We start from the raw sequence: 23,084 nt of genomic DNA, 5'->3' as shown, positions 1-23,084 counted from the left end.
TTATTAAGCTGAATAAATAAATAAGAAAGATATACAGTTAAAGTAGCAATACTGCTGACCAACGAGCACGGTAATTGTCTGAAAGAAAAATCTATCCAGAGTCGAGCAATTTGTCCAGCTCTTTAATGTATTTATTGTATTTCATCCGAATAAAGGTAATTCACATAGGTAATTGTAGGCCAGAGTGATAGATGTTATAGAGCTCACCACAATACATTTGGCCTTTGCACATCTCTTTGTCAGAAGCAAAGTGATCCACTGAACAGACCACCAGCCTGGGAGCTAGAAAACATCAGCTCAGTTCCTGCTTCTGTCACTGTGTTACTTTGTAATGTTTGTATAATTAGTATAACTGGTCTGTGCCTCAGTTTTCTCATCTGTAAAATGGAAATAGTAATGGACTGACCTTTACTAAAACCCTTTGAGGTCTTTGGATGAAAGACATGTATAGAACAAAGTCTTATTATTGGTACGGACAGCAAAATGGCATCTAGATTTTCTCGTTTAATGAAGAGAGGCTGCACTGGAAAGACAAGTAATAGGATGAAGTTATACAATGAAAAATTTAGTTTGAATTTCCAGTAACTTCCTAATTGTGAGCTCGCTCAGACTGACAGAGTCTCATATGAGACCTGATCAAAAAACCAGGGCCAGATCCTCAGCTGATATACATCAGTGTGACCAATGGAGTTATGCTGATGTACCCCAGATGGGGATCTGGCTTCTTATCAATTGAAACAATTAAAACTATACTGTAGAAGATGCTGAAAGTGTGCAGTAGGGGAGCAGTTTATCTCTGGAACAGGTGTGTTCTTATCTAATAGATATTTTCCACCTCTTGCTTTTATAGATCTGAGACACTTTTGCAAATCCTTCCCCTCTCCCTGAGCGAGGTGGGTTTGACTAGTGTGTATTGTGGGGTGAGGGTAACTCATGTCTCAGAGACGCTATTGCTTCTGTTGTTTCCCAACAATGCGGAACTACAGGCAGTGAGTCTCATTATGTCATTTATTTCTCATCTCAGAGGAGATCTGAATGTTTACAATGTTTATTCAGGAAATAACTTGTTTTTCAGTGGCTAATTAGATTTTGAAGATTTAATTAGGATGATTCAGCATGCTTCCACATTTGAGTTCTTGTGGTCTCCATTCCAAGGCAAGCCGTTTAAGTTTTGCTGATTTGCCCCGGCTGGGTAGGATCTGCTGGCTTTCTCAAAGTCACTCATGCTGCCATTTAGTTTTGGAAGGAGGCAAAGAAACAATGTTTTCAAAGTTCTCTTTGGCCATTATAGCAAAATCATAGGTTGGGGTTATGCATGGCTTGGCTGAGCCTGCAGTTGGTAATCTTGGTCCTCACTAGCTGGTGTAGTAAAATGTTGGGGAATCACTAGGAAGATATGGGAGACAGACTAAAAACAATAAATACATATATTTTTAAAAATGTGGCCGGGGTATCACATTGAACTTGGACACCCTTTAAGGAGAGCATTGCTACAATCTTCAACAAGGTTGCATAGAATTAATTAGAGCAGTGGTTCTCAACCAGGGGCACATGTACCCCTGGGGGTACACAGAGGTCTTCCGGGGGTACTCAACTCACCTAGATCAGTGTTTCTCAACCTGGGGGTTGTGATCCCCAGGGGGATCATGGGACAGGTTTAAGGAGGTTGCAAGTGCAGGGCTGGCGTTAGGGGGTAGCAAGCAGGGCAATTGCCCGGGACGCCACGCCAAAGAGGCCCCCACCAGGCTAAGTTACATTCTTCAGCCCTGAGTGGTGGGGCTTGGGCTTCAGCCCCAAGTGGTGGGGCTCGGGCTTCTGACAAGGTTCCTGAGTGAAAAACTGGCTCAAGTGTCGCACTGAAATGTAAGTACAATATATTCCAATCAATGTATTTTGTAACGATATGGTAAAAATGAGAAAGTCGGCCATTTTTCAGTAACAGTGTGCTGTGACACTTTGTATTTTGTTGTCTGATTTTGTAGGCAAGTAGTTTTTAAGTGAGGTGAAACTTGGGGTACGCAAGACAAATCAGACTCCTGAAATGGGCACAGTAGTCTGGAAAGGTTGAGAACCACTGAGTTAGAGTGTCAAGTATAATATTGTACATACCTAGGGATATGTGTATAGTTATGACAAAGCTGAAAAATAAGGGTTAGGATGGATACTGGAACTCAAACATACCCCTAACTAATATTATGGTATATGGGCATACTTAAGGGAGAAGAGTGCTTTTAAACACTTGCCCAGTGCAACTGGCTTTGGTGATTTATGGAGTTTACTAATGTAATTGATCATAGCAACCACTGAAGTTTTAGCCAAGTCCTCTCTTTTGCCACATGTGTGCAAACATAGTTGTTTTATTTTCCATATTTCCATGTGGTTTTGTTTTTTCCCATATTTTCTTAAAACAATCTTACTTCACCTTGTTTTTATTTTCCAGGCTATGGGTAGAACAATTTGTATGTGGAAGCTGTACGATTGTCACACTCACAGGATTTGAGCTGGTGCCGTGGCTCAGGACACACACTTCTTATGTTTCCATGGTGTCAGCAGGCTGGCTTTAGGCATGAGCGTTTAGATGCTCTGTGGTCTTGTTCTCACTTGGCAACTCACATGGTGAGCCGATCTCCTCTGGCATTGGAATCAGAAAGAGATGCAGAGGGTGGCTGACATGCTGCCCTGTTCAGTCCTTCAGGAGCTATGGCTCCTGCAAACATTAAGACAATCCCTCACGGACTGAACTTAGTAAAACTTTACTTTAGGCTACTAGATTTTTCATGTAGACTTCTAACCCCTGAAACCAGATCCAGCCTTGTGATGCAACTGCAGGATTTCTTAGGAGCTTTAGGTAGATGTGATTTTTGTTGTTGCCTCCAAATTAAAAAGAGCACCCAGTTAGGGGAGAGTTCTGGAGAACCTGAGTAGGTCTACATTCTGGAATGCATAGAAATGAAATGAACGGTGAATATCCCACTGCTGGGCAGCAGCTCTTAGACTTCTGCTGGCTCAGCCCCCCAGTCACAGTGTTTGTTTGGTCTCACCAGAGATAGTGAAGGAAGATCATGTCCATTTAGCACCTACTGTTTGAAAATACTTTTTGAGCTACGTGGAAGCAGTTTCCTTTCCTACCCTGATTCGGGCAAACAAGATGATCGTGTAGCATGGATCTTTCTTGTTGCCAAGAAGTTGGTCTCAATTGTCAAAGAGCTTTTGGAAGAATGTAGGGACCTTAATCGCCCTGTGTTATACCAGCCAGGTTCATATTCTTGGCTGCGAAGCCACAATTACATGGCACCAGCCACTGAGGGAACAATTTTTTAGTCTTCTCCAGGCCTTTCTGTCTCCCTGGAAGAGGTTACTTCAAGACAATGATGCAGAAAAGCTAATGTGCATAAAATGAGGGCATTATAGTAAGTGTCACTCTCAGACTCATTAGAAAAATTTAACACCTCAGATAGCATTTAACCGTGACAAAGTGATTTTAAGGACCTAGCTTCTTATTAGTGGAATGGGGTAGTCAACACATAATTAAAAACCGAGGGGGTACTCTACAGAGTATTTGCTATTGTGAATTTTCTCCTAAGTGTTGAATTATTGTCTGGCTTTGATTGCAATTATGAGGACTGTGTCCTTTCCCTTTGAAAACTGGAGCAGAATTTCAGTAATATGGTCAAGATGTAACTTGTGGTGAGGCCACACTTGCAGAGTAGCATTCTGGGAAATCAGAAGGTGGGAAATCATGATACCACTTTGAGTGTACATGAGAGGGAAAGGTTGTATCTAATACATGGGTCATTATGTATGTGTTTCCCTGCCCTCTGTTATGTGGAATGCCAGGTCTTTACAATTGTACGTGAATACTACATGCTGCCCATTAGTGTCAGTCACAGAGAGAATAGAAACTCTAAATACTACTGTAACTAATGGAGATTGTTCTTTAATTAATGGGTAAAGTGGTAGGTGCCTGTGGTTTTGGAGCAAAGGTCGTGGGTTCTAAGCCTAATGGTGCATTGTGCTTTAGATGCTGACTGTGCTCTTCGTTGTTTGTATTGATTGTTTTCTTACATGCAAAAGACTCCATGCCCCCTCACAGTTGTAAGGACCCATCTCCTCCTCCTCTGCAACTTCTCTGTTCAGTCATTGAAAATCATAACTTGAAAAGAATGGGAAATTTCCTTATTCCGTGGGTGTTTTATTAACATTGAGACTTGTTTCATGCTGAATAATACTTAAATGAGTATCCCTGTTTCCCATTACCTTCAAGGAAAATGCATGTGTAAATACTGCTCAGCATGAATGAAGCTTACAGAATTGAGGCCATAATGCTAAGCTAAGATCTCTCTATCGGACCCTTATATGTATATAAAATATGTAAAAATCAGTCAACATCTGTTCTAAGAAAATTTTACTGTAAACAGAAAACCTTAGAGACAGGCACCTTAGAGACTAACCAATTTATTTGAGCATAAGCTTTCGTGAGCTACAGCTCACTTCATCGGATGCATACTGTGGAAAGTGTAGAAGATCTTTTTATACACATAAAGCATGAAAAAATACCTCCTCCCACCCCACTCTCCTGCTGGTAATAGCTTATCTAAAGTGATCACTCTCCTTACAATGTGTATGATAATCAAGTTGGGCCATTTCCAGCACAAATCCAGGTTTTCTCTCCCCCCCCCCCCCCCCCGCCCCACAAACCCACTCTCCTGTTGGTAATAGCTTATCTAAAGTGATCACTCTCCTTACAATGTGTATGATAATCAAGGTGGGCCATTTCCAGCACAAATCCAGGGTTTAACAAGAACGTCTGGGGGGGAGGGGGTAGGAAAAAACAAGTGGAAATAGGTTACCTTGCATAATGACTTAGCCACTCCCAGTCTCTATTCAAGCCTAAGTTAATTGTATCCAATTTGCAAATGAATTCCAATTCAGCAGTCTCTCGCTGGAGTCTGGATTTGAAGTATTTTTGTTGTAATATCGCAACTTTCATGTCTGTAATCGCGTGACCAGAGAGATTGAAGTGTTCTCCGACTGGTTTATGAATGTTATAATTCTTGACATCTGATTTGTGTCCATTTATTCTTTTACGTAGAGACTGTCCAGTTTGACCAATGTACATGGCAGAGGGGCATTGCTGGCACATGATGGCATATATCACATTGGTGGATGTGTAGGTGAACGAGCCTCTGATAGTGTGGCTGATGTGATTAGGCCCTGTGATGGTGTCCCCTGAATAGATATGTGGGCACAGTTGGCAACGGGCTTTGTTGCAAGGATAGGTTCCTGGGTTAGTGGTTCTGTTGTGTGGTATGTGGTTGTTGGTGAGTATTTGCTTCAGGTTGGGGGGCTGTCTGTAGGCAAGGACTGGCCTGTCTCCCAAGATTTGTGAGAGTGTTGGGTCATCCTTCAGGATAGGTTGTAGATCCTTAATAATGCGTTGGAGGGGTTTTAGTTGGGGGCTGAAGGTGACGGCTAGTGGCGTTCTGTTATTTTCTTTGTTAGGCCTGTCCTGTAGTAGGTGACTTCTGGGAACTCTTCTGCCTCTATCAATCTGTTTCTTCACTTCCGCAGGTGGGTATTGTAGTTGTAAGAATGCTTGATAGAGCTCTTGTAGGTGTTTGTCTCTGTCTGAGGGGTTGGAGCAAATGCGGTTGTATCGCAGAGCTTGGCTGTAGACAAGTGTGTGGTGTGGTCAGGGTGAAAGCTGGAGGCATGTAGGTAGGAATAGCGGTCAGTAGGTTTCCGGTATAGGGTGATGTTTATGTGAACATCGTTTATTAGCACTGTAGTGTCCAGGAAGTGGATCTCTTGTGTGGACTGGACCAGGCTGAGGTTGATGGTGGGATGGAAATTGTTGAAATCATGGTGGAATTCCTCAAGGGCTTCTTTTCCATGGGTCCAGATGTTGAAGATGTCATCAATATAGCGCAAGTAGAGTAGGGGCATTAGGGGACGAGAGCTGAGGAAGCGTTGTTCTAAGTCAGCCATAAAAATGTTGGCATACTGTGGGGCCATGCGGGTACCCATAGCAGTGCCGCTGATTTGAAGGTATACATTGTCCCCAAATGTAAAATAGTTATGGGTAAGGACAAAGTCACAAAGTTCAGCCACCAGGTTAGCCATGACATTATCGGGGATAGTGTTCTTGACGGCTTGTAGTCCATCTTTGTGTGGAATGTTGGTGTAGAGGGCTTCTACATCCATAGTGGCCAGGATGGTGTTATCAGGGAGATCACCGATGGATTGTAGTTTCCTCAGGAAGTCAGTGGTGTCTCGAAGGTAGTTGGGAGTGCTGGTAGCGTAGGGCGTGAGGAGGGAGTCTACATAGCCAGACAATCCTGCTGTCAGGGTGCCAATGCCTGAGATGATAGGGCTCCCAGGATTTCCAGGTTTATGGATCTTGGGTAGTAGATAGAATATCCCAGGTCGGAGTTCCAGGGGTGTGTCTGTGCGGATTTGATCTTGTGCTTTTTCAGGAAGTTTCTTGAGCAAATGTAGTTTCTTTTGGTAACTCTCAATGGGATCAGAGGGTAATGGCTTGTAGAAAGTGGTGTTGGAGAGCTGCCGAGCAGCCTCTTGTTCATATTCCGACCTATCATGATGACAACAGCACCTCCTTTGTCAGCCTTTTTGATTATGATGTCAGAGTTGTTTCTGAGGCTGCGGATGGCATTGTGTTCCGCACGGCTGAGGTTATGGGGCAAGTGATGCTGCTTTTCCACAATTTCAGCCCACCACGTCGGCGGAAGCACTCTGTGTAGAAGTCCAGTCTGCTGTTTCAACCTTCAGGAGGAGTCCACTTAGAATCCTTGTTTTTGTAGTGTTGGTAGGGAGGTCTCTTTGGATTAGTATGTTGTTCAGAGGTATGTTGGAAGTATTCCTTGAGTCGGAGACGTCGAAAATAGGATTCTAGGTCACCACAGAACTGTATCATGTTCGTGGGGGTGGAGGGGCAGAAGGAGAGGCCCTGAGATAGGACAGCTGCTTCTGCTGGGCTAAGAGTATAGTTGGATAGGTTAACAATATTGCTGGGTGGGTTGAGGGAACCATTGCTGTGGCCCCTTGTGGCATGTAGTAGTTTAGAAAGTTTACAAAAATTCCTGAGTAGGATCTTTTGCTGTGGCAATGGAATGGAATCACACCTATATGAACAAGCATCATAAATAAAGTTATGAAAAGCAACTATTCATAGGCTAAATTGAAATTTTAATTGGGGTCAGGATAGATATGTAAGTCTATCGGTGAAGGCTGCAGCAATGTCAAAACTGATAAAGGTCCTGAGTGCCTGCATTACTACTGCATTACTCCCCTGGATTAACAGCGTGGTGAATCAGACCGAGAGTGTTAACTAAAAACTGTGGTCTTATTTCCATACACCATAAAGTGGATGTCTGCTTAGCATGAGAACCTCAGTGTCAGAGAAGTGATAAGTCTTTCTTTACCTGCACAATAAAGCTCAGGACTTACTGGAACTATAGGTGGAGTCCTAAAACACATATGCCTGAAACTCAGTTTTTATTTAAAACTGCGATCGCACTCTATGGATGATTAAATTACACCTTGTCCATTACTGTGACCTTCAGGCGTCCCTATCAATCAGGGCAGAGCCAATCAGAAATAGGCTTCCTTTCTGTCTAGTTCAGAAACTAATGCCACTCTTGGCTCCAGATGTTTCAGCTGATTAGAAGAACAGGAAGTTTACAGCTAGGTTTGCTACCACAAGGCCCTATGAATTAAGCACCTGAGAGTGCAGAGTTATTGTCAGTGCTCCACCATTCCCAACCTATATAACTGAACCCAATTATAATACAGTATATCATGCATTTCACTTTGAGGAAATCTGAAATAGTAGTCTGGGATGAACCGTGATATGTTGTCATCTTTCCAAGCAGGACACACAAAACTATACTACCTTTACACACACTTTAGTTCAGAGAAGAGTGGTTTTCATTTCCTTTGCCATTGAAAAATAAGGTTTAATAAGCCATGTGCTTCTTTTTATTAAAGACAAACTGTAAACTCTATGCTCTGAGCTGGCATTGTTACAAAACAGAAAGCACTAGACATGATTTTCCTCGCCTATTAACTTTTCTTGGAAGATGACGATCTAATGTTTTGTCACAGTCAGGGAATTTATGGAGTTAACTTGAAACCATATCAGGCTTGGAATTGTCTCCCAAGGGAAATAGTATTAGTCCCATTGTGTGGGACTTTAAATAGCACCTTACACAACACACTAGAAAATGTACTATGGGAAGCAGGGAGATTGACAAGATGATCCTGTAGGCCTTTACCATCTCCAACTTCCAAATTTGCATGTGTAGTGCGCTTAGTCTAGGGGAAATTCCAGTTTCAGATCAACTCTGTTCTTTTCACATAAATACATCCAAATTCAAAGCTTCTTAAATCTGCAAAATTGGTCTGGAGATCTTGCAAGAGAGCAAGTTCTGTCCGGAGGTTTCTGGTATTTCATGTCTCCAGTCAAATCATAAATAGGAAGTGCATAGAAAAATAAATAATAGAGGAAACCAGTTACCAGGAATTATTCAGACTCTGGGTGAAGTTTTGACTTGTTTTAATGGGTTTGCCGAACCATATTTTTTATAGTATTAAATAATGCAGAACTGTTATTTTGTTGTTGTATCTTACCAGACTTTGAGCCTGATCTGGAGAGGAGCTGAGCAACCATAATTCCAGCTGAAGTCATGGGAGTTGTAGTTGATCATCAGTCTCCGAATCAGACCATTTAATTATAAAAAAAGCAGGGCTACAGTGTTAGGGTCAGAACTTCAGCAGGTGTAAATCAACATAGCTTCAAGAATCTGGCTCAGACGAGCGTTTCCCTGTCCACAGTCTGTGCTATTGTGTACACACTTTAAATTATCTGTCCTGCTGATGGGCTCTGTCGAAGACAGAGGATTTCTCTTGCCTAAAGAAAGTATCTCAATTCTCTTTTCATCTTCTAGAATCAGTGGATAATTGTCCCAGTAACTGCTACGGGAATGGAGACTGTGTTTCTGGGACCTGCCATTGCTTCCTCGGCTTTCTGGGTCCCGACTGCGGCAGAGGTAGGCATTTGTATCTGTTTCAGTAACTTCTATACATGTCATTGCCTCCGGTTACAATTCTCACAGCATGGTGGAGGTGTACACTCATGGTTCTGTTCTTCATAAGTAAACCTGCTGCAGATTGTGATGGTGCAGTAGAGTGGAAAATGATTGTCTTTGTGGGTTTGTTTGTTTATTACTTGCCATGCTTGTGGTAACCTTAGTGACACAAACCTCTGAGCCCCCCACTCCTCCACCCCGTAGCTGCATGTGAGCAAACAATGAGGATAATGACTCACCAGGAGCTCTCTCTTTGGGAATGTGTTGAGAAAAGGTGGCTTAGAAAGGCTGTACTATTTTTCTCCAACAGTCCACTTTATCTGTGGATTAGCAGGACTTTATAACGATCCTTTGTCCTCCACCATCAAGAAGGTGGTCCTTAAGCACCCTCATCCCTGCCTTTGGCCTCAGAGGTCTCCCTGGCTTACCATAGATGACCTGCAGCAACCAAAGTGTGGGGGAAGACAGACAAGGGTAGATTAAGGCAACCCCTGGCACTAGGAATGTGAGACCACATGTGGCCCCACCCCTGTTTTAGGGGGTTGACACAGGCACTGCTCACACAAGGAACCCACCTTCGCCCCAACGCCAGTGCTCCCTGTCTTAAGGTTGGTGAGAGGCGTTCCCAAAAGAGAGTGAGCAAACCTGCACCCAAAGGAGCACAGGGCTCTGTGTGAGACTCCTGTTCATATCACCTCCTCACAGCCCAGGGGGAAGGATGACTACAAGGGTCCCTTCACTTCTATGCACACACAGAGTTCTCTGCTCAGCTAGTTGGGCCCAGTGGGTTTCAGAGTTCACAATCCAGTAAAATGAATGGGACAATTCACACCTCTTAGAACTCTTGTTTCAGGCTGCCTGCAGACACAGGTAGATGTCAGTGTATAAGTTACAGTCAGTTCACATTAGCTTCTTAACCACAAGGGCTAGAAACATCACTGGAGTCTCTATACCTCCACCATGGCATCTGCAAAGTCTCCATCAGCAGATGTTCTTAGAGCGGTGGACATCTTAATTAATCTGGTTGTTTTGAGTCCTTCTTATTGTCAAAAAATGCTGTGGCTAAAACCCAGTAGATCCAGATCACACTGTCTGCCTCCACGTGGAAAGGAATATCTGGAGGGACTGCTGCTATTTGTGCATATGTGTGATGGGGTGCCTGCCCCACACTGGCTCTAAGGGGTTAATAGAGCCCTTGGGAGGCTGCGCAGGAAGCAGCCAATCAGAGAGGGGCTGCGAGGAGCAGCCAATCAGGGCCAGGTTGGCCCATATAAGAAGGGTTGCAGAGCAGAGCAGCTTCAGTCACTCCCTGGAGCTTGAGGAGGGAGGTGGACTGGCTGCCTTGCAGGCTGAAGGCAGCAAGCACCCTGGGCAGAGCAGGCAGAGGCCCAGGAAGATAAAGGCAACTCCTGGTGGGCTGCAGGGATTTGCAGGCTGAGGCTCTGGGGCAAGGGCAAAGGCAAAGAGGGTCCTGGGGCTGGCAGGAAGTGGCACAGGAAGATCTACTGAGGAGCTGTAGGGGACACAGCAGGTGGTGGCCATCTACAGGGTCCCTGGACCGGGGCCCAGAGTAGTGGGCGGGCCAGGGTCCCCCTGCATTGCCACTGAGGAAGTGACCAGACATTAGGTCACAGTTGCCACTGAGAGAAGTGGCTGAACAGCAGACTGCAGATCTTCCAGAAGAGGGGAGCACAGAGTGTGGCATAGCTGGAGGGCTGGGTCATGAAGAGGGTGCCGTGATCCTGGGAGTGACCTGGATTCCTGGAGCAGAAGTGATGGTGGCAAGACTCCACCAGAAGAGGGCACACTGGCTAGCAGAGCTAATCCCCAGGACAGCCAGCAGGGGGCACCGCAGTGGTGAGTTGCACCACGTTAAAATGTGTTGTCTGTTGGATTTTCAGCCAGTGGTGTTCCTGCGGTACTTATTAAGTGGGAGCATCTTGCTGTGAGTCATGATACCAGTGCTCTGGGATCTGCTTGGCTGCCTGTTGGTTTCCAGCTGGAGTTTAAGGTGTTGGTTTTGGCCTGCAAATCACTCAATGGCTTGGGGACCCACCTACCTGAGAGACTACCTCTGTCTGTGTGCTGCTGTGGAGATCAGTAAAGATGCTCAGGCTGTAGTTCCATGTGTTTAATTCAGTTTTGGAATTTGCTTTTCAGCTTGGCCTGAAATTGTGGGGTCTGTTATTGCATGCTGCAAGGCTCATCTTTTGTGGGAAGGAACACAATGAGGCCTTATAGCAGCTGGAAGTGGGGATGAGGGGCTGAACCAAGGGGTCATTATTAACTTTTTCCTGGGTGGCTAGTTTTAGCCGCATGAGGGAGACAAGGCTTGTCGATTTATATTGCTGAGCTAGAATGTTGGATTGATCCCAAGGTCTCCTAGAGCAAGGGACAGGGGCTCTTTTATTTTGTAAAAATCCATGCAAACAAATAAAGTATTTTGCAGTGATATTCTCTAGTGCTGTGCTTTACAATGAGTGGTGTGTGTTTGGGTCATTGCAATTGTATTTGTTCAAGGGAATTACCATAATTTAAAGAGGAGCATCCTTAACACTGTGTGTTTGGCTAGGATCTGAATTATAAAGATTCCACATCTATAACGGTCCAGGTAAAATACATGGTTTTTAAAATGAGGTACGAAGGGAAGGGATTAAAGAATTCCAAAAATCCCTGCTTTCCCTATAATTGTGGGATGCAACAAAGGAGACTTTGCAATCACTGTTGCCTTGTCATTCTCAGCAGCTGTTTAGAGACAATCCTGGACGTGTTCTCACACAGGGCTCTTTAGCGCTCTAGCCTTCTCACATGTGGCCTGCAATTTATCTGATCTTGTACTGAGTGATCAACTGTCTTGTCAGAACACATGTAAATCCTTCTCAGCACCTGTGTAGTCTCACAGGTTAAAGGGGATTATTCTTTGTCCTTGTTCCGGAAAACCGTGGCTCTGTCTTCTCCCTGTACCTTGAAATAGGTTCCATTATTCAGGGTTTTAAATTTTAGACAGGTGAATGGAAACCTTCAGTCAGGTCAGCTAAAAAGTTAAATTACAGAGTTTCTTTTGTTCTGGGCAGTGTGTAGCACCTAATACATCTTACCCAATTTACGCCTTGTGCTGTGCACATAGATATCACCTTGCAAATGATGCACTTGACACATACTCTCAGTGTACCTTATTTCAGGCAAATAAAACACTGTTTAGTAGCAAGGAAGCATTTCCAAGGTCCTTTCCCTTGTAAATCTCTTGTATTTTAATCAGGAAAATATCTTCCATTGCAGATCAAGGAGGTTTAATACAATGTCAGTGGTGGTAACTTACTATATTGGGCCACTGCTGTCATGATGCTTTCACACACTCAGATTGGCTTGCCTGTAATGAGAGGCATGAAAGCAACACTGGAGAAGCATTGTGATACTATCCTGAGAGGATAGCAACAGATAGTGAGATGATTTCTTTAGCTACAATGAATATCTCTTCCTGTGTGCACTGAAATGCAGGAATAATGTAAAGTAGGGGCATTGTATTCAGCACAAGTCTAGCACAGGTGGGTTACAATACAGACGGTAGTATTGTATACAATTTCTATATAGTGTTCTTCACTAAAATGTTCAGAAAATGCATTAGTGAGTAACAGACGTGAAAGCTAATGCTTATCCAGCTGCTCTCATCTAGGATGACGTGGGCAAAAGAAAACCGGGATATACACGTGTCCTTGCAGCCTAATTCTATTCAGTGAAGAGAAAATGGAATGATGCAGTACTGTGGCAAAGGGGGCCCGGCTAAAGAGAATAGGTTTTGAGATGTGCAGTGTTATACTAAACTATCTGTGCAATCTTGTACAGTATTTAGCTCTTAGTACCTTTTCCCAGACCTGAAGAAGAGTTCTGTGCAGCTCAAAAGCTGGTCTCTCGCACCAACAGAAGTTGGTCAAATAAAAGATATTACCTCACCCACCTTGTCTCTCTAGGTTTTGAGATGGTATTGAAGAGAGGAAGCATCTCATTTCCAGTTAGACATGGCAGTAAAGGAGAGTCATGTTGAGGAGCATAGGGGAGCCCAAGACTGGAGCTGTGGAGTTCGTGAGCACCAAAGGAGCAGGACGTATATTCAGAGAGAAGCATTTTGAAAAACGAGAGGACAGTTTTGAATTTTATTTGGAGATGGAAAAACTAGTGAAACTGATGGCCATAAAAGGTGGCTGGGGACCGGGCGATGCGCTATCGTGAACTGAAGTGGGAGAATAATCGGCTGCAGAATTCTGGTTGCATCTCAGCAAAGAACTTGAAGACCATAAAATCAGGAATTATACAGCACAAAGGTCTGAGGGAACCAAGAGCAAAGAGATTCCAGGCAGACAGACAGATGGGAAACTGATCAGAGAGTGAATCAGGGGCAATGTAGAGCTGAGTGTGATCCATATAAAAGTGTTACCCTTGGTGTTAAAGGCAGAGTTGAGATACCCCAGAGGGAGAGTATATATGAAGAAGAGAATAGGTCCTTGAGCTATCCTTAGTGGAAGGAAAGAGGGGTATAGTTGGACCCCTCTTTCCTCACGCACATATAACATAGGTACAATATGTTTTAATGCTGTTTCTTTTCCATTTCCCTCAGCATCTTGTCCAGTACTGTGCAGTGGAAATGGTCAGTACATGAAAGGGCGATGTTTATGCCACAGTGGTTGGAAAGGGGCAGAATGTGATGTTCCAACAAACCAGTGCATTGATGTATCCTGCAATAATCATGGCACATGCATCATGGGGACCTGTATCTGCAATCCAGGGTACAAGGGGGAGAGCTGCGAAGAAGGTATTTGCAAGTTACAGTCAATTAGCCTTTTTTGCATTGATTGCTGATCTATAATTACATATGTAAAGACGGTACTGAATAGTTCTGGCACTTAGATACCACAGTAATAGGCACCTTAGAAATATAACAGATGGATGGAACACTAAAATCTTATGTTGTAATAGCTTGTGGTAATCTGTGATATTTGTGCAGTAATTGGGTGAAAAGCCATCAAATGTTTCAGATAGACCGACCTGGTTGAAGGGTCAGAACACCTGATCACACGTTCAAATGTTCTTATTAAAGCATCATTTCCATTTACACATCTAAACATATAATAACTTTAAGAGGGTATTTTTCTGGCATGCTATGCCAAGTGATCGTGGTTGCTTACATATATAAAGCGATGGAGTATGTGAGAGGCCCTGCTTTCTTTCAAGTTTAAAAGCGTAGATGTGTTCAGGACATGAATTTAAGCTCAACTTCAGAACCAGATATGATTTCAGTGGATCTGCCATAAATTTCTTTCACTTCCCATGAGCCCTGAAACATTGTTTCCATTTACAGTTATTTTTGTGACTCCCAAGTATGGTGCTGATAAGCACTTTAATTCGTTTGTGCAGGTAATCATCATATCTGCCATCATGGAACATGAACAAGATAAATGTTCATCTTCCCCAGTTCATAACCACCTCTTAATGCAACAGTTCTTTACAAACACAAACAAAGAAAACAAAAAATGGACAATTGTTTCCATATTTGCAAATTATCCCTATCAGCCAGTTTTAGAGATCTGCAGAAGGGCCTGATTTTCAGAGGTGTCATAGCTCCCACTGTGACTTCATTTGAAGTTGTAAGTGTGTAGCACTTCTGAAAATTTAATGCCGAAAACCCCAAAGACAGTTCATTCTGGGTTTAATTCATCTTTCCACAAATGCCAATCCAACCCCTTAAATGGTGCATAGGCTTCAGACATGACCTTTGGACAAGAGTGAATGTCACTCCATAATTTACCTGCAATTTGCTACAGTGAGTATGAGCTAAAGAATCCCCTCAGCTGGTTACTTTTTATACAATGGCAATGAGAATAACCTGAGCTGGATTCCGGTACCCAAATGGCACTTCTTAGAAGCATAAAATGAATTCTGGGTTGAGCTTCTGGCATTAGATGGCTTGTGTCTCAGTGACAATTAGTTGGATACAGTGATGGTGTAAATTCCAGGCTACTAAGCCATCTCTTGAGAAAACTTACCTTGGCTAAAAAATGCTAACAGTGTAATAGATCTGGGAAGCAGAGAAAACTCAAGTTATTATTACTGAAAAGATTTACTAAGTGGGTCACTGTATCTCTTCATTATTAAATCATCACTGGTATCTAAACAAAAGTGGAAAAATGGAAACTATTTAAGAGTCAGAGTCAGATTCTGCCCTCAGTTAAATGCATGAGTAACCCTATTGATGTCAGCGAGGTTTAATGTACGGAACACAGAGCAAGATCTGTTTTTTTTCCTAATATGAACCTCCTTTCCCCAGCCACGTTTGAAGCAGTGGAATAAACCCAGTTCAGTTGTTTTATATTATCACTGTGGCAGGGGACAGTATCAAAGTCCCATTAGGTGGAAACATGAAAAAGAACGAGGAACAAAGAGAACATGATTTTTCTTATGAGGTTTTAGTATTTTTCTATTATACATTTGTTTTTCATATGCAAAATATAATTTGTATTATGCCACAAAGAGGAGCGGGGGAAATGAACCTAGCAATATGCCATGTAGGAAAACTGTAGGATTTTTTAAATCTAATTATATACATTTTTTTAAATTGTGTTTACTTTTTTATTTCTCTTTCATGAAAGGACATCTGGTATTGATTCCTTTTATTATTTCTCAGTTTCTTTGGTGTCGCTTCAATCCTTATTCCTTGTTTATAGTGAGTTTTCTTACTAGTGTTTCTTCTTCCTATTCCCCACCCCCGTAGAAGTTCAGCAATATGTATAAAACATCAGTTAACAATCTTACATAGGTTGTTCTCTTCACTCTTCTAAAGTTTTATTGCCCCATATTTTATAAGGCATAGGCCAAGCCAACAGGTCTTAAAGCAGGGGACGAACAAATTTAAGCAATGAAAAATGAGAAGTTACTTTTTGGGTACTAAATAAATAAATTACTTGCTGCTTGATTTATCTCACTGGCAAAGGTTATGCAAAAGGTTTAAGCTATAAATGGGACACTTTCTAAACAGGAATTAGACAATTCAGGCTGTTTTCCAACCTGTAAAACAAATATATATGCAAAACTCAACTGTTTGTGGGTTTTCTGTGTTTATCTTTGTACCCTCTTTCCCCACCCTCCCTCTCTTCCTGAGCTAAGTGGTGAAGTTTATCAAGCAGAACTCCCTGAAAAAAGTACCATTATCCTCAAACCACCAAAGCAAGAAAAGCAGAGAGCATAAGTCCCTATTCCTGTCCCAGGGTCCTTGCCACAGTGTAGAACGCTTAAAGAGAGATGGCTACTGAGGGCAAGATTAAAGTTTCCATTGTTTGTGACATCTTTTGAAAGGGCTCATTTCAACATGAAAAATGGTCTTGGGATTATGATAAATGGGGGGTTCTGACACACACACATTCCCCCTCTATAATCTTGTGTGTTAGAGCTGAGGAAGCAGAGTGCTGGCCTTCTGTGATGGAGCCTCATTTAAAACTTACCTTTTTTCCCAATCGACCTTCACAGGGAATGATTAATTGCTTGGAGGTAGCCTCTTGTCAGTTAGCCTGTGATCTTTGTTTTCTGTGTTCAAACCATCTGCTGAGAACCTAGGATTCTGTTAGTCTGTTTCCTAGTCTCTTTTGTACTTATTACTGCTGAGTAAGAACAGGGCCAGGGCTCCAAGGGTCTCAAGCTAAAATTGGAACCCTAGCTCCCAGCTCACTAATAGTGGAAGAGATTTATAGGCTCATCCTTTCCAGCATCTTGTGATTCTGAAAGGTTGTTTCAGCTATAAGCAGAGGGCCAGGAACCTATGAAACAGAAAATACCCTCGCATGCCTCAGGATAGTAATTGCTGAGCCATTGCTTGTCAGAGTCAGAAGGCTTTGTGAATCCAGGGAATTTGATCAGAGTAGCTTAATGGGCTGGTGTGTTTCCTTTCAAGGTGTCTGGATCTTAAGCAGGTGGTTGGAATTCTCATTAACCCTAAAGGAAAGAAAACAACCTCAAACTGTCAGTATCTGCTGTGACCACGTTGTGTTCTGCTGTATTAGAGCCAGTAGTTGGGCAACTCTGCCCTTGCAACTTAGCCTGACACTTTTTCATTGATCCGCAGGGCACTGCCACCGACAGTTTCAAGAGATGGGAATATTTTGAAGGGACATTTCTTCCTCTCACTTGCCCTATGTGCTTTTATATAAATAAATGATCAGTTCCTCCATTCCTTGTGGTTTTGCATGTTTTAGTTGGTGGATGAAATTCACCCAGGAGCAGTCAGTCAATAGAAGGCCTCTTTGCACCACTTAAATTAAGAGGCACTTTAGTGGCATAGAAGTCTTGTGCAATAGGATCTTCTTAAGTAGGATGCCCAAATGGATTGTCTGTCAACTCTATTAAGAGACTGACCTTATTAAAACTAACATTCAAAAAGACTAAATTAAATATTTGATTAAATAAAAGTACAGAAATAAAAAGATGGTCAATAACATTTCATCTTTCTTCTTTTATATCCTTGTTCAGCAAAGTAAGTAAGCATGTGCTTAACTTGAAGCATGAGCTTAAATCCCACTGAAGTTCACAGGACTTAAGCTCAGGCTTCAAGTTAAGTAAACACTTATGTGTTTTCTTAAATCAGGGTCTTAATCTTTATTTCGAAATTTCTCTTAGAAGCCCAAAGCTGAGAATTCCACAACAATGTAATGTCTGATTGAGTAACATCAACTTAATGGCACAATTCAAATGCATTCCCATTAAACAGAAATTATGTTAATACTGTCTCAACTAAGATGCTGTTCGTGCCATTCACTGTCACTGCCATTGGGCTACATTGATATCTTGAGAGAAATCCCAGTTAAATTGGAAATCCCTTTCAGTGGAATGGATTTTAATATAGTTTCTGAAAATTACCCTATACCAGAAAACAACATTTAAAAAGTCCTTTTAGTGTTAATGTGGCATTATACTGATGCTAACAGAACAGTATGAATGTTCTCTTATTACTAGTGGCTCCTAAACACAAAGGTTAACCTTTCTGTCTACTAGCCCATGCTGATCACTGCCGCTTCTGAGCATCTAGCCATTCATGACTTGCATTAGAAATGGCAGGGAGGGGCATTGTCCATTTTATAGAAATAGATAAATATTTGGAATAAATATTGTAACCACTGTGTCAGACAAGAGTGTTGTAACCACATATTATAGTACATAAGTGAAACAGAAATTATTTCCATCTTGGGGTTGAGCGGATAGCCCACTTGATCTCACCTTTCATGGAGGTGAGTGGAGGGAGTATCTGTTGTGGATTCATATTCCAAGCTCTGTAATGGTCTGAACAAGTTACTTATTCTCAGTCTCCCCATTGTAAAATGGGGATAGTGCCTAATTCACAAGGGTGTTGTAAGGCTTAATTAATGTCCATAAAGTGCTTTGAGATCCTTGAATGTATTCATAATAATTATTATTATTCCTATGATTATAATACAATAAAGTAAGATGCTATATAGTTGCAAAGTCTTTATTATTTTATTATTATAAATGTAATTGATTGCCTCCAGTTGGTACTAGACATGCTTTATTAGTATGAGCATAAGAATGGATTTCACCATGTAACATTCCTTTGTTTTCATTTTCGTTTTGTCCTTTCCAGAATCCCATCCTCTTTCTCGTGCAGAAATTTCTGAAGTGCAAAGTAGTTGAGTGCTTCCTGGGCCAGGAGCTGTCCTTGTCTCATTTGACTGCACAGCCTCAAGATGCTACTGCATTGTAAACTATAAATATCAAAATGGGTCATTCTGGAACTTTCTATCTCTGCTTTCCCCCCCAATGTAGTGGACTGCATGGATCCCACTTGTTCTGGGCGAGGAGTGTGCGTACGGGGAGAATGTCACTGTTCCGTTGGCTGGGGAGGAACGAATTGCGAGACACCAAGAGCTACCTGTTTGGACCAGTGCTCCGGACATGGGACCTTTCTGCCTGATACCGGGCTCTGCAGCTGCGATCCTAACTGGACCGGACACGATTGCTCAATCGGTAACTGCAGCAGTGACTTTTTTTTAAAAAAAAATTATAAAATATTAGCAGTTGGGTCTACAAACATGCACTGCGAATTTCTGGGTTAAACACATGTAGGGCATGACTGGAAGCATAACTGCTATCGCTCGGCCACACAAATAATTCTGCTTTTATTGGTGAATTTATAGTAATAGCCCCATTAAAGCTCCGGAGGCATGCTATTGTTCATTATATTGCTATGAATTTAGTTTACAGGTTGCATATAGCTGCCTGTTGTGTTAATTCTTGATAAAACTTTGTAGCCTCCAAACTTTGTAGTGTTTGGGGTTTGACTAAAGAATACTTAGTAATCTCACAATCATATAACAGTGAAAAGACAACAGAACCATTAGAGATAGCAGTTCTACTTTGTGTCTGTTCTCCCTCTAGTGTTTGCATGAAGCCTATGTTTACACTATGTGGTAAATTGACCCACACTACGCAACTCGAGCTATGTGAATAACTCCTAACGTACCTTAGGTCGAGTTACCGCGGGGTCTGCACCACAGAGGGTTGATGGGAGAAACTCTCCGGTCGACTTATCTTATTCTTCTCATCGGGGGTAGAGTACAGGGGTCAACTGGAGAGCGATCTGCTGTCAATTTGGCAGGTCTTCACTAGATCCGCAAAATCGACCACCAGTGGGTCGATCTCAAAGCATTGATCCCGGCTGTAGTGTAGATGCAGCCAAAGTATGTCGTAGGCTGTGAACTAGAGAACAAGCCTTAATATGAAGAACTGTAGGCACTTGTAAAAGATCATGCAAGAAGGGACATAAATGACTGCAAGTATTTGAAAGGTGCAAACACCTACCAGAGAAAGCATTTTTTATGTGACATCTCCAGGTTTATTAACAAATTGGAGCTTAGACTTCTTCTCATTCCTCAGCTAAACAGGAAGCTTCTTGGAAACGAGCAGTAGGTATCTGAAATAGAAACTCAAGAAAAAGATACACAGGCTTTTTCTCCCTTCTTTTAAGAATAACCCAGTCACTAAATGGCACCCTGGAAGTACCATATGCACGTTAGTCTGGAACTCTGGAGCAACAGTCTGCTTGGCCTTTGTTCTGTATTCTGTGTTCACAAATAAGAAGTATAAAGAAGACAGCTGCAGACCACATCTGTAGTGGTTTCTTTACCCTATGCAGCTGTTGAGGAACTGAACCACAAATACAGAGTATAGTTCTGAGCAGTATTGTCAAGCAACTTAAATGAATTTGTAGCAGAGCAACAAAAAAAAACTCTTAAGAGAACTGAAAGGATTGATGTGGGAGTAAATATGACAAGTTGAATAAATAAGAATAGTTTAGCTAAGGGATTACTGAAGTGTGTGGAGAGTACGACCATGTTGACTGTCTACAAGTATTTCAAGAGTGTAAACTCCAAGGCTGGGGAGGAACTATTTAAGGTGGTTAATGAGGGTATAACCAGGAGTCATGGGACATAATTTAAAAAACTGACATCTAGACTGAATAGCAAGAAAATCCACTTACAAGTGAAATCGACTCGGTTGAAGAATATTCTCCCAAAGAAAGATGTGGAAGTCCGTTCACCTGTGACATTTAAAACTAGATTAGCCAAAGCTCCTGCATATGTAGTGTAGGGAACAATCTTGCACTGGCATGAGGACAGACTGGGTGATTTACTCTTTTTTTTCCCCCCAGCATTGACATCTTTGATTTCTTATACTGAAACATATGTAAGGGGAAGGGGAGAGGAAAGCTTTCAGCAGTTCTGCAACATGATTCACAACTGAATTCTTCCTCTGAGATTACATAGCGGTTTTAAGATTTTAAGGATGAGTATGGAAAATTTTTGCTTCTACATGCAAACATGCACACACCCCTCCTTTGGTTACATATGACCACCCATAAGATCATATATAAACCTTTGCTTCTGCCACATTCATAAATCCTTGTAGGGTAAATTTTCTCTGGCAGAGGTTATACAGGAGAAACTTCAGCAACATCACTCCAAGGCTTCATTCTTCATGGAACCACATGTAACATTAAAGGTATTGTGCATTGCCTCACAGCTAAAGTCATTTATAAACACCCATTTATAACCTGGACCTCTCTAGTGGATTGATGCCTGAATTCTGAAGGACAGATTTACTCACCGAATGAGTGTGAGATTAAAATGTAGTGTGAAGGAGTATTAGTATATGTAACAGCACATGGCCATAACCAGGAACATGGCTCAAATTCTTCTTTGTTTCTTTGGTTAAATATTTTTTATAGTTCTATAATATAGAAACAAAAAAATCAGAAAAAATATACAGACTAGGGGCTGTATTCTGTGGTCAGTCACACTAGTATAAAACCCCAACGCAGCAAAACACTGAAACGTGTTAAATCAAATCCCTATTCAGCAAGGCAGTTAAGCATGTGGTTAGGACCCAATGAGATCCAAAGGACTTTGGCTGCAGAGACTGCTAATTCCTAAGGATAGCGTTTTTTCTGAGGCACCACACTGAGGAACATGGGGTGAAAACAGAAAGGGTGATTAACCAGTGGAACAAACTACCAAAGGAAATGGTGGATTCTCCATCTCTTGAAGTCTTCAGATTAAGTCCAGATCTTTCTGGAAGAGACACTTTAGTCAAACACCGGTTATTGCACTCAACACAGGAGTAACTGGGTGCACTTCTATGGCCTGTATTATGCAGAAGGTCAGACTAGATTTATTGGTCCCTTCTGGCCTTAAAATCAATGACTCTCTAGGATTAAATAGGTAGACTCAATCTGACTTCTGTGGAAGTCTTGGGCCACAAGGAAAGCATGATGAGATGCTTAGTTCTACACGAGTCAGCAATATTGTCGAATGATTTGTGTTGCTCTGTTATATATTTAATGGTAGTTTGGAGTTTGTTTTTGCTGGCGTATATAAATAGTGCAGTACAGTTTGCAAATACTGCCCTGTCCTATATGTTATGGGAAGAACAAGGACCTTAATGGCTTGTTCAGTGCCATATCTTCTGAAGTCTGTGCCAGCTGCAGGAGCACTCTTTGGAAAGGCAACTGCCACACTCAGGCCATTAACCTTTTAGAGGGGGAAAATTGCAAAACACATCTTAAACCAGTCCTTTTCTCTTTTTGTACTGGGGACAGTCATTCTGGGATCTCTTTCTTCCCAGGCAAGCAGGCAGTTCATTTCCCTCCGCAGGAGGATCGCAAATCAGTAGTTCTGTTTCTCCTAGGAAGGGAGGTAAACACAGGGATTCCCTTTTGATAGGGTCAAAAGGAGAAGGAAAACAAACCCAGACAACCCCTTCCTTCTCAGCAGGATAGCATAAACAAACATAAAGGGGTCCCTTTGCAGCAGGGTTCAGCTAAACAGCTCGCTGCAGAAGGGAAAATTTAGAAACCACGTATCAGGGCCTCACCAACTCTCTACACTTCTTAATGAGCCCCAGCCAAGGGCCCTTCTCCAAGCCTGGCAGCTAATGCAGTTTCATAGAGCAAGGTCTCTTAACCTCTTTGTTGTCTAGCCGGGGAAGGGAGAGATGGGGGAGGCACCTATAAGCTGATGTTTTATCACAAAATTGAATTTGACATGCAATGGACTCCCAGTTTTCTAAGCTATTTAGACATCATCAAATATGTTTGGATAATCAGGATTCAGCAGAACAGGGAAACATGGTGGCAGTTGCTTGAAAGTCAGATCCAAGTTATGGAAGGTCTACATAATATGGCTTCCACTCTTCTTGTAAATCTTTTGATATTTATTCAGATCCAGTTTTCCCTGAGAAATCTGTTCTGCTTCTTGATGGAATTCATTACATGTTATAAAATGAAAAGGGTGAGAGATACTATACTATCTTATGTATCGTGTATTTTGTGGGTAGCACCTTCCCAGAATCTTAATATTTAGACTTCTAGCATTTGTATACAAGCACTTATAAAATACTGTTTAGCTGTCTTCATGCAATGTAGTT

At 42.1% G+C, this 23,084-nt stretch overlaps 1 protein-coding gene across 1 annotated transcript in view; it reads left to right on the top strand.

Moving 5' to 3' along the window:
- TENM4 (teneurin transmembrane protein 4) overlaps positions 1–23,084 on the top strand; it is a 2,254,482-nt gene that overhangs the window by 2,065,181 nt on the left and 166,217 nt on the right. The window contains exons 17-19 of the mRNA XM_084644861.1: positions 8,967–9,068; positions 13,720–13,914; positions 18,927–19,127. Coding sequence (XP_084500987.1) covers positions 8,967–9,068; positions 13,720–13,914; positions 18,927–19,127 — 498 coding nt within the window. The remainder of the gene's footprint in view (positions 1–8,966; positions 9,069–13,719; positions 13,915–18,926; positions 19,128–23,084) is intronic.

Source organism: Lepidochelys olivacea (genome assembly GCF_965140295.1).
Source record: "Lepidochelys olivacea isolate rLepOli2 genome assembly, chromosome: 1".
Taxonomy (NCBI): Eukaryota; Metazoa; Chordata; order Testudines; family Cheloniidae; genus Lepidochelys; species Lepidochelys olivacea.
Note: the sequence above shows the minus strand (reverse complement) of the source record. Positions and strands in the feature narration are given on the sequence as shown.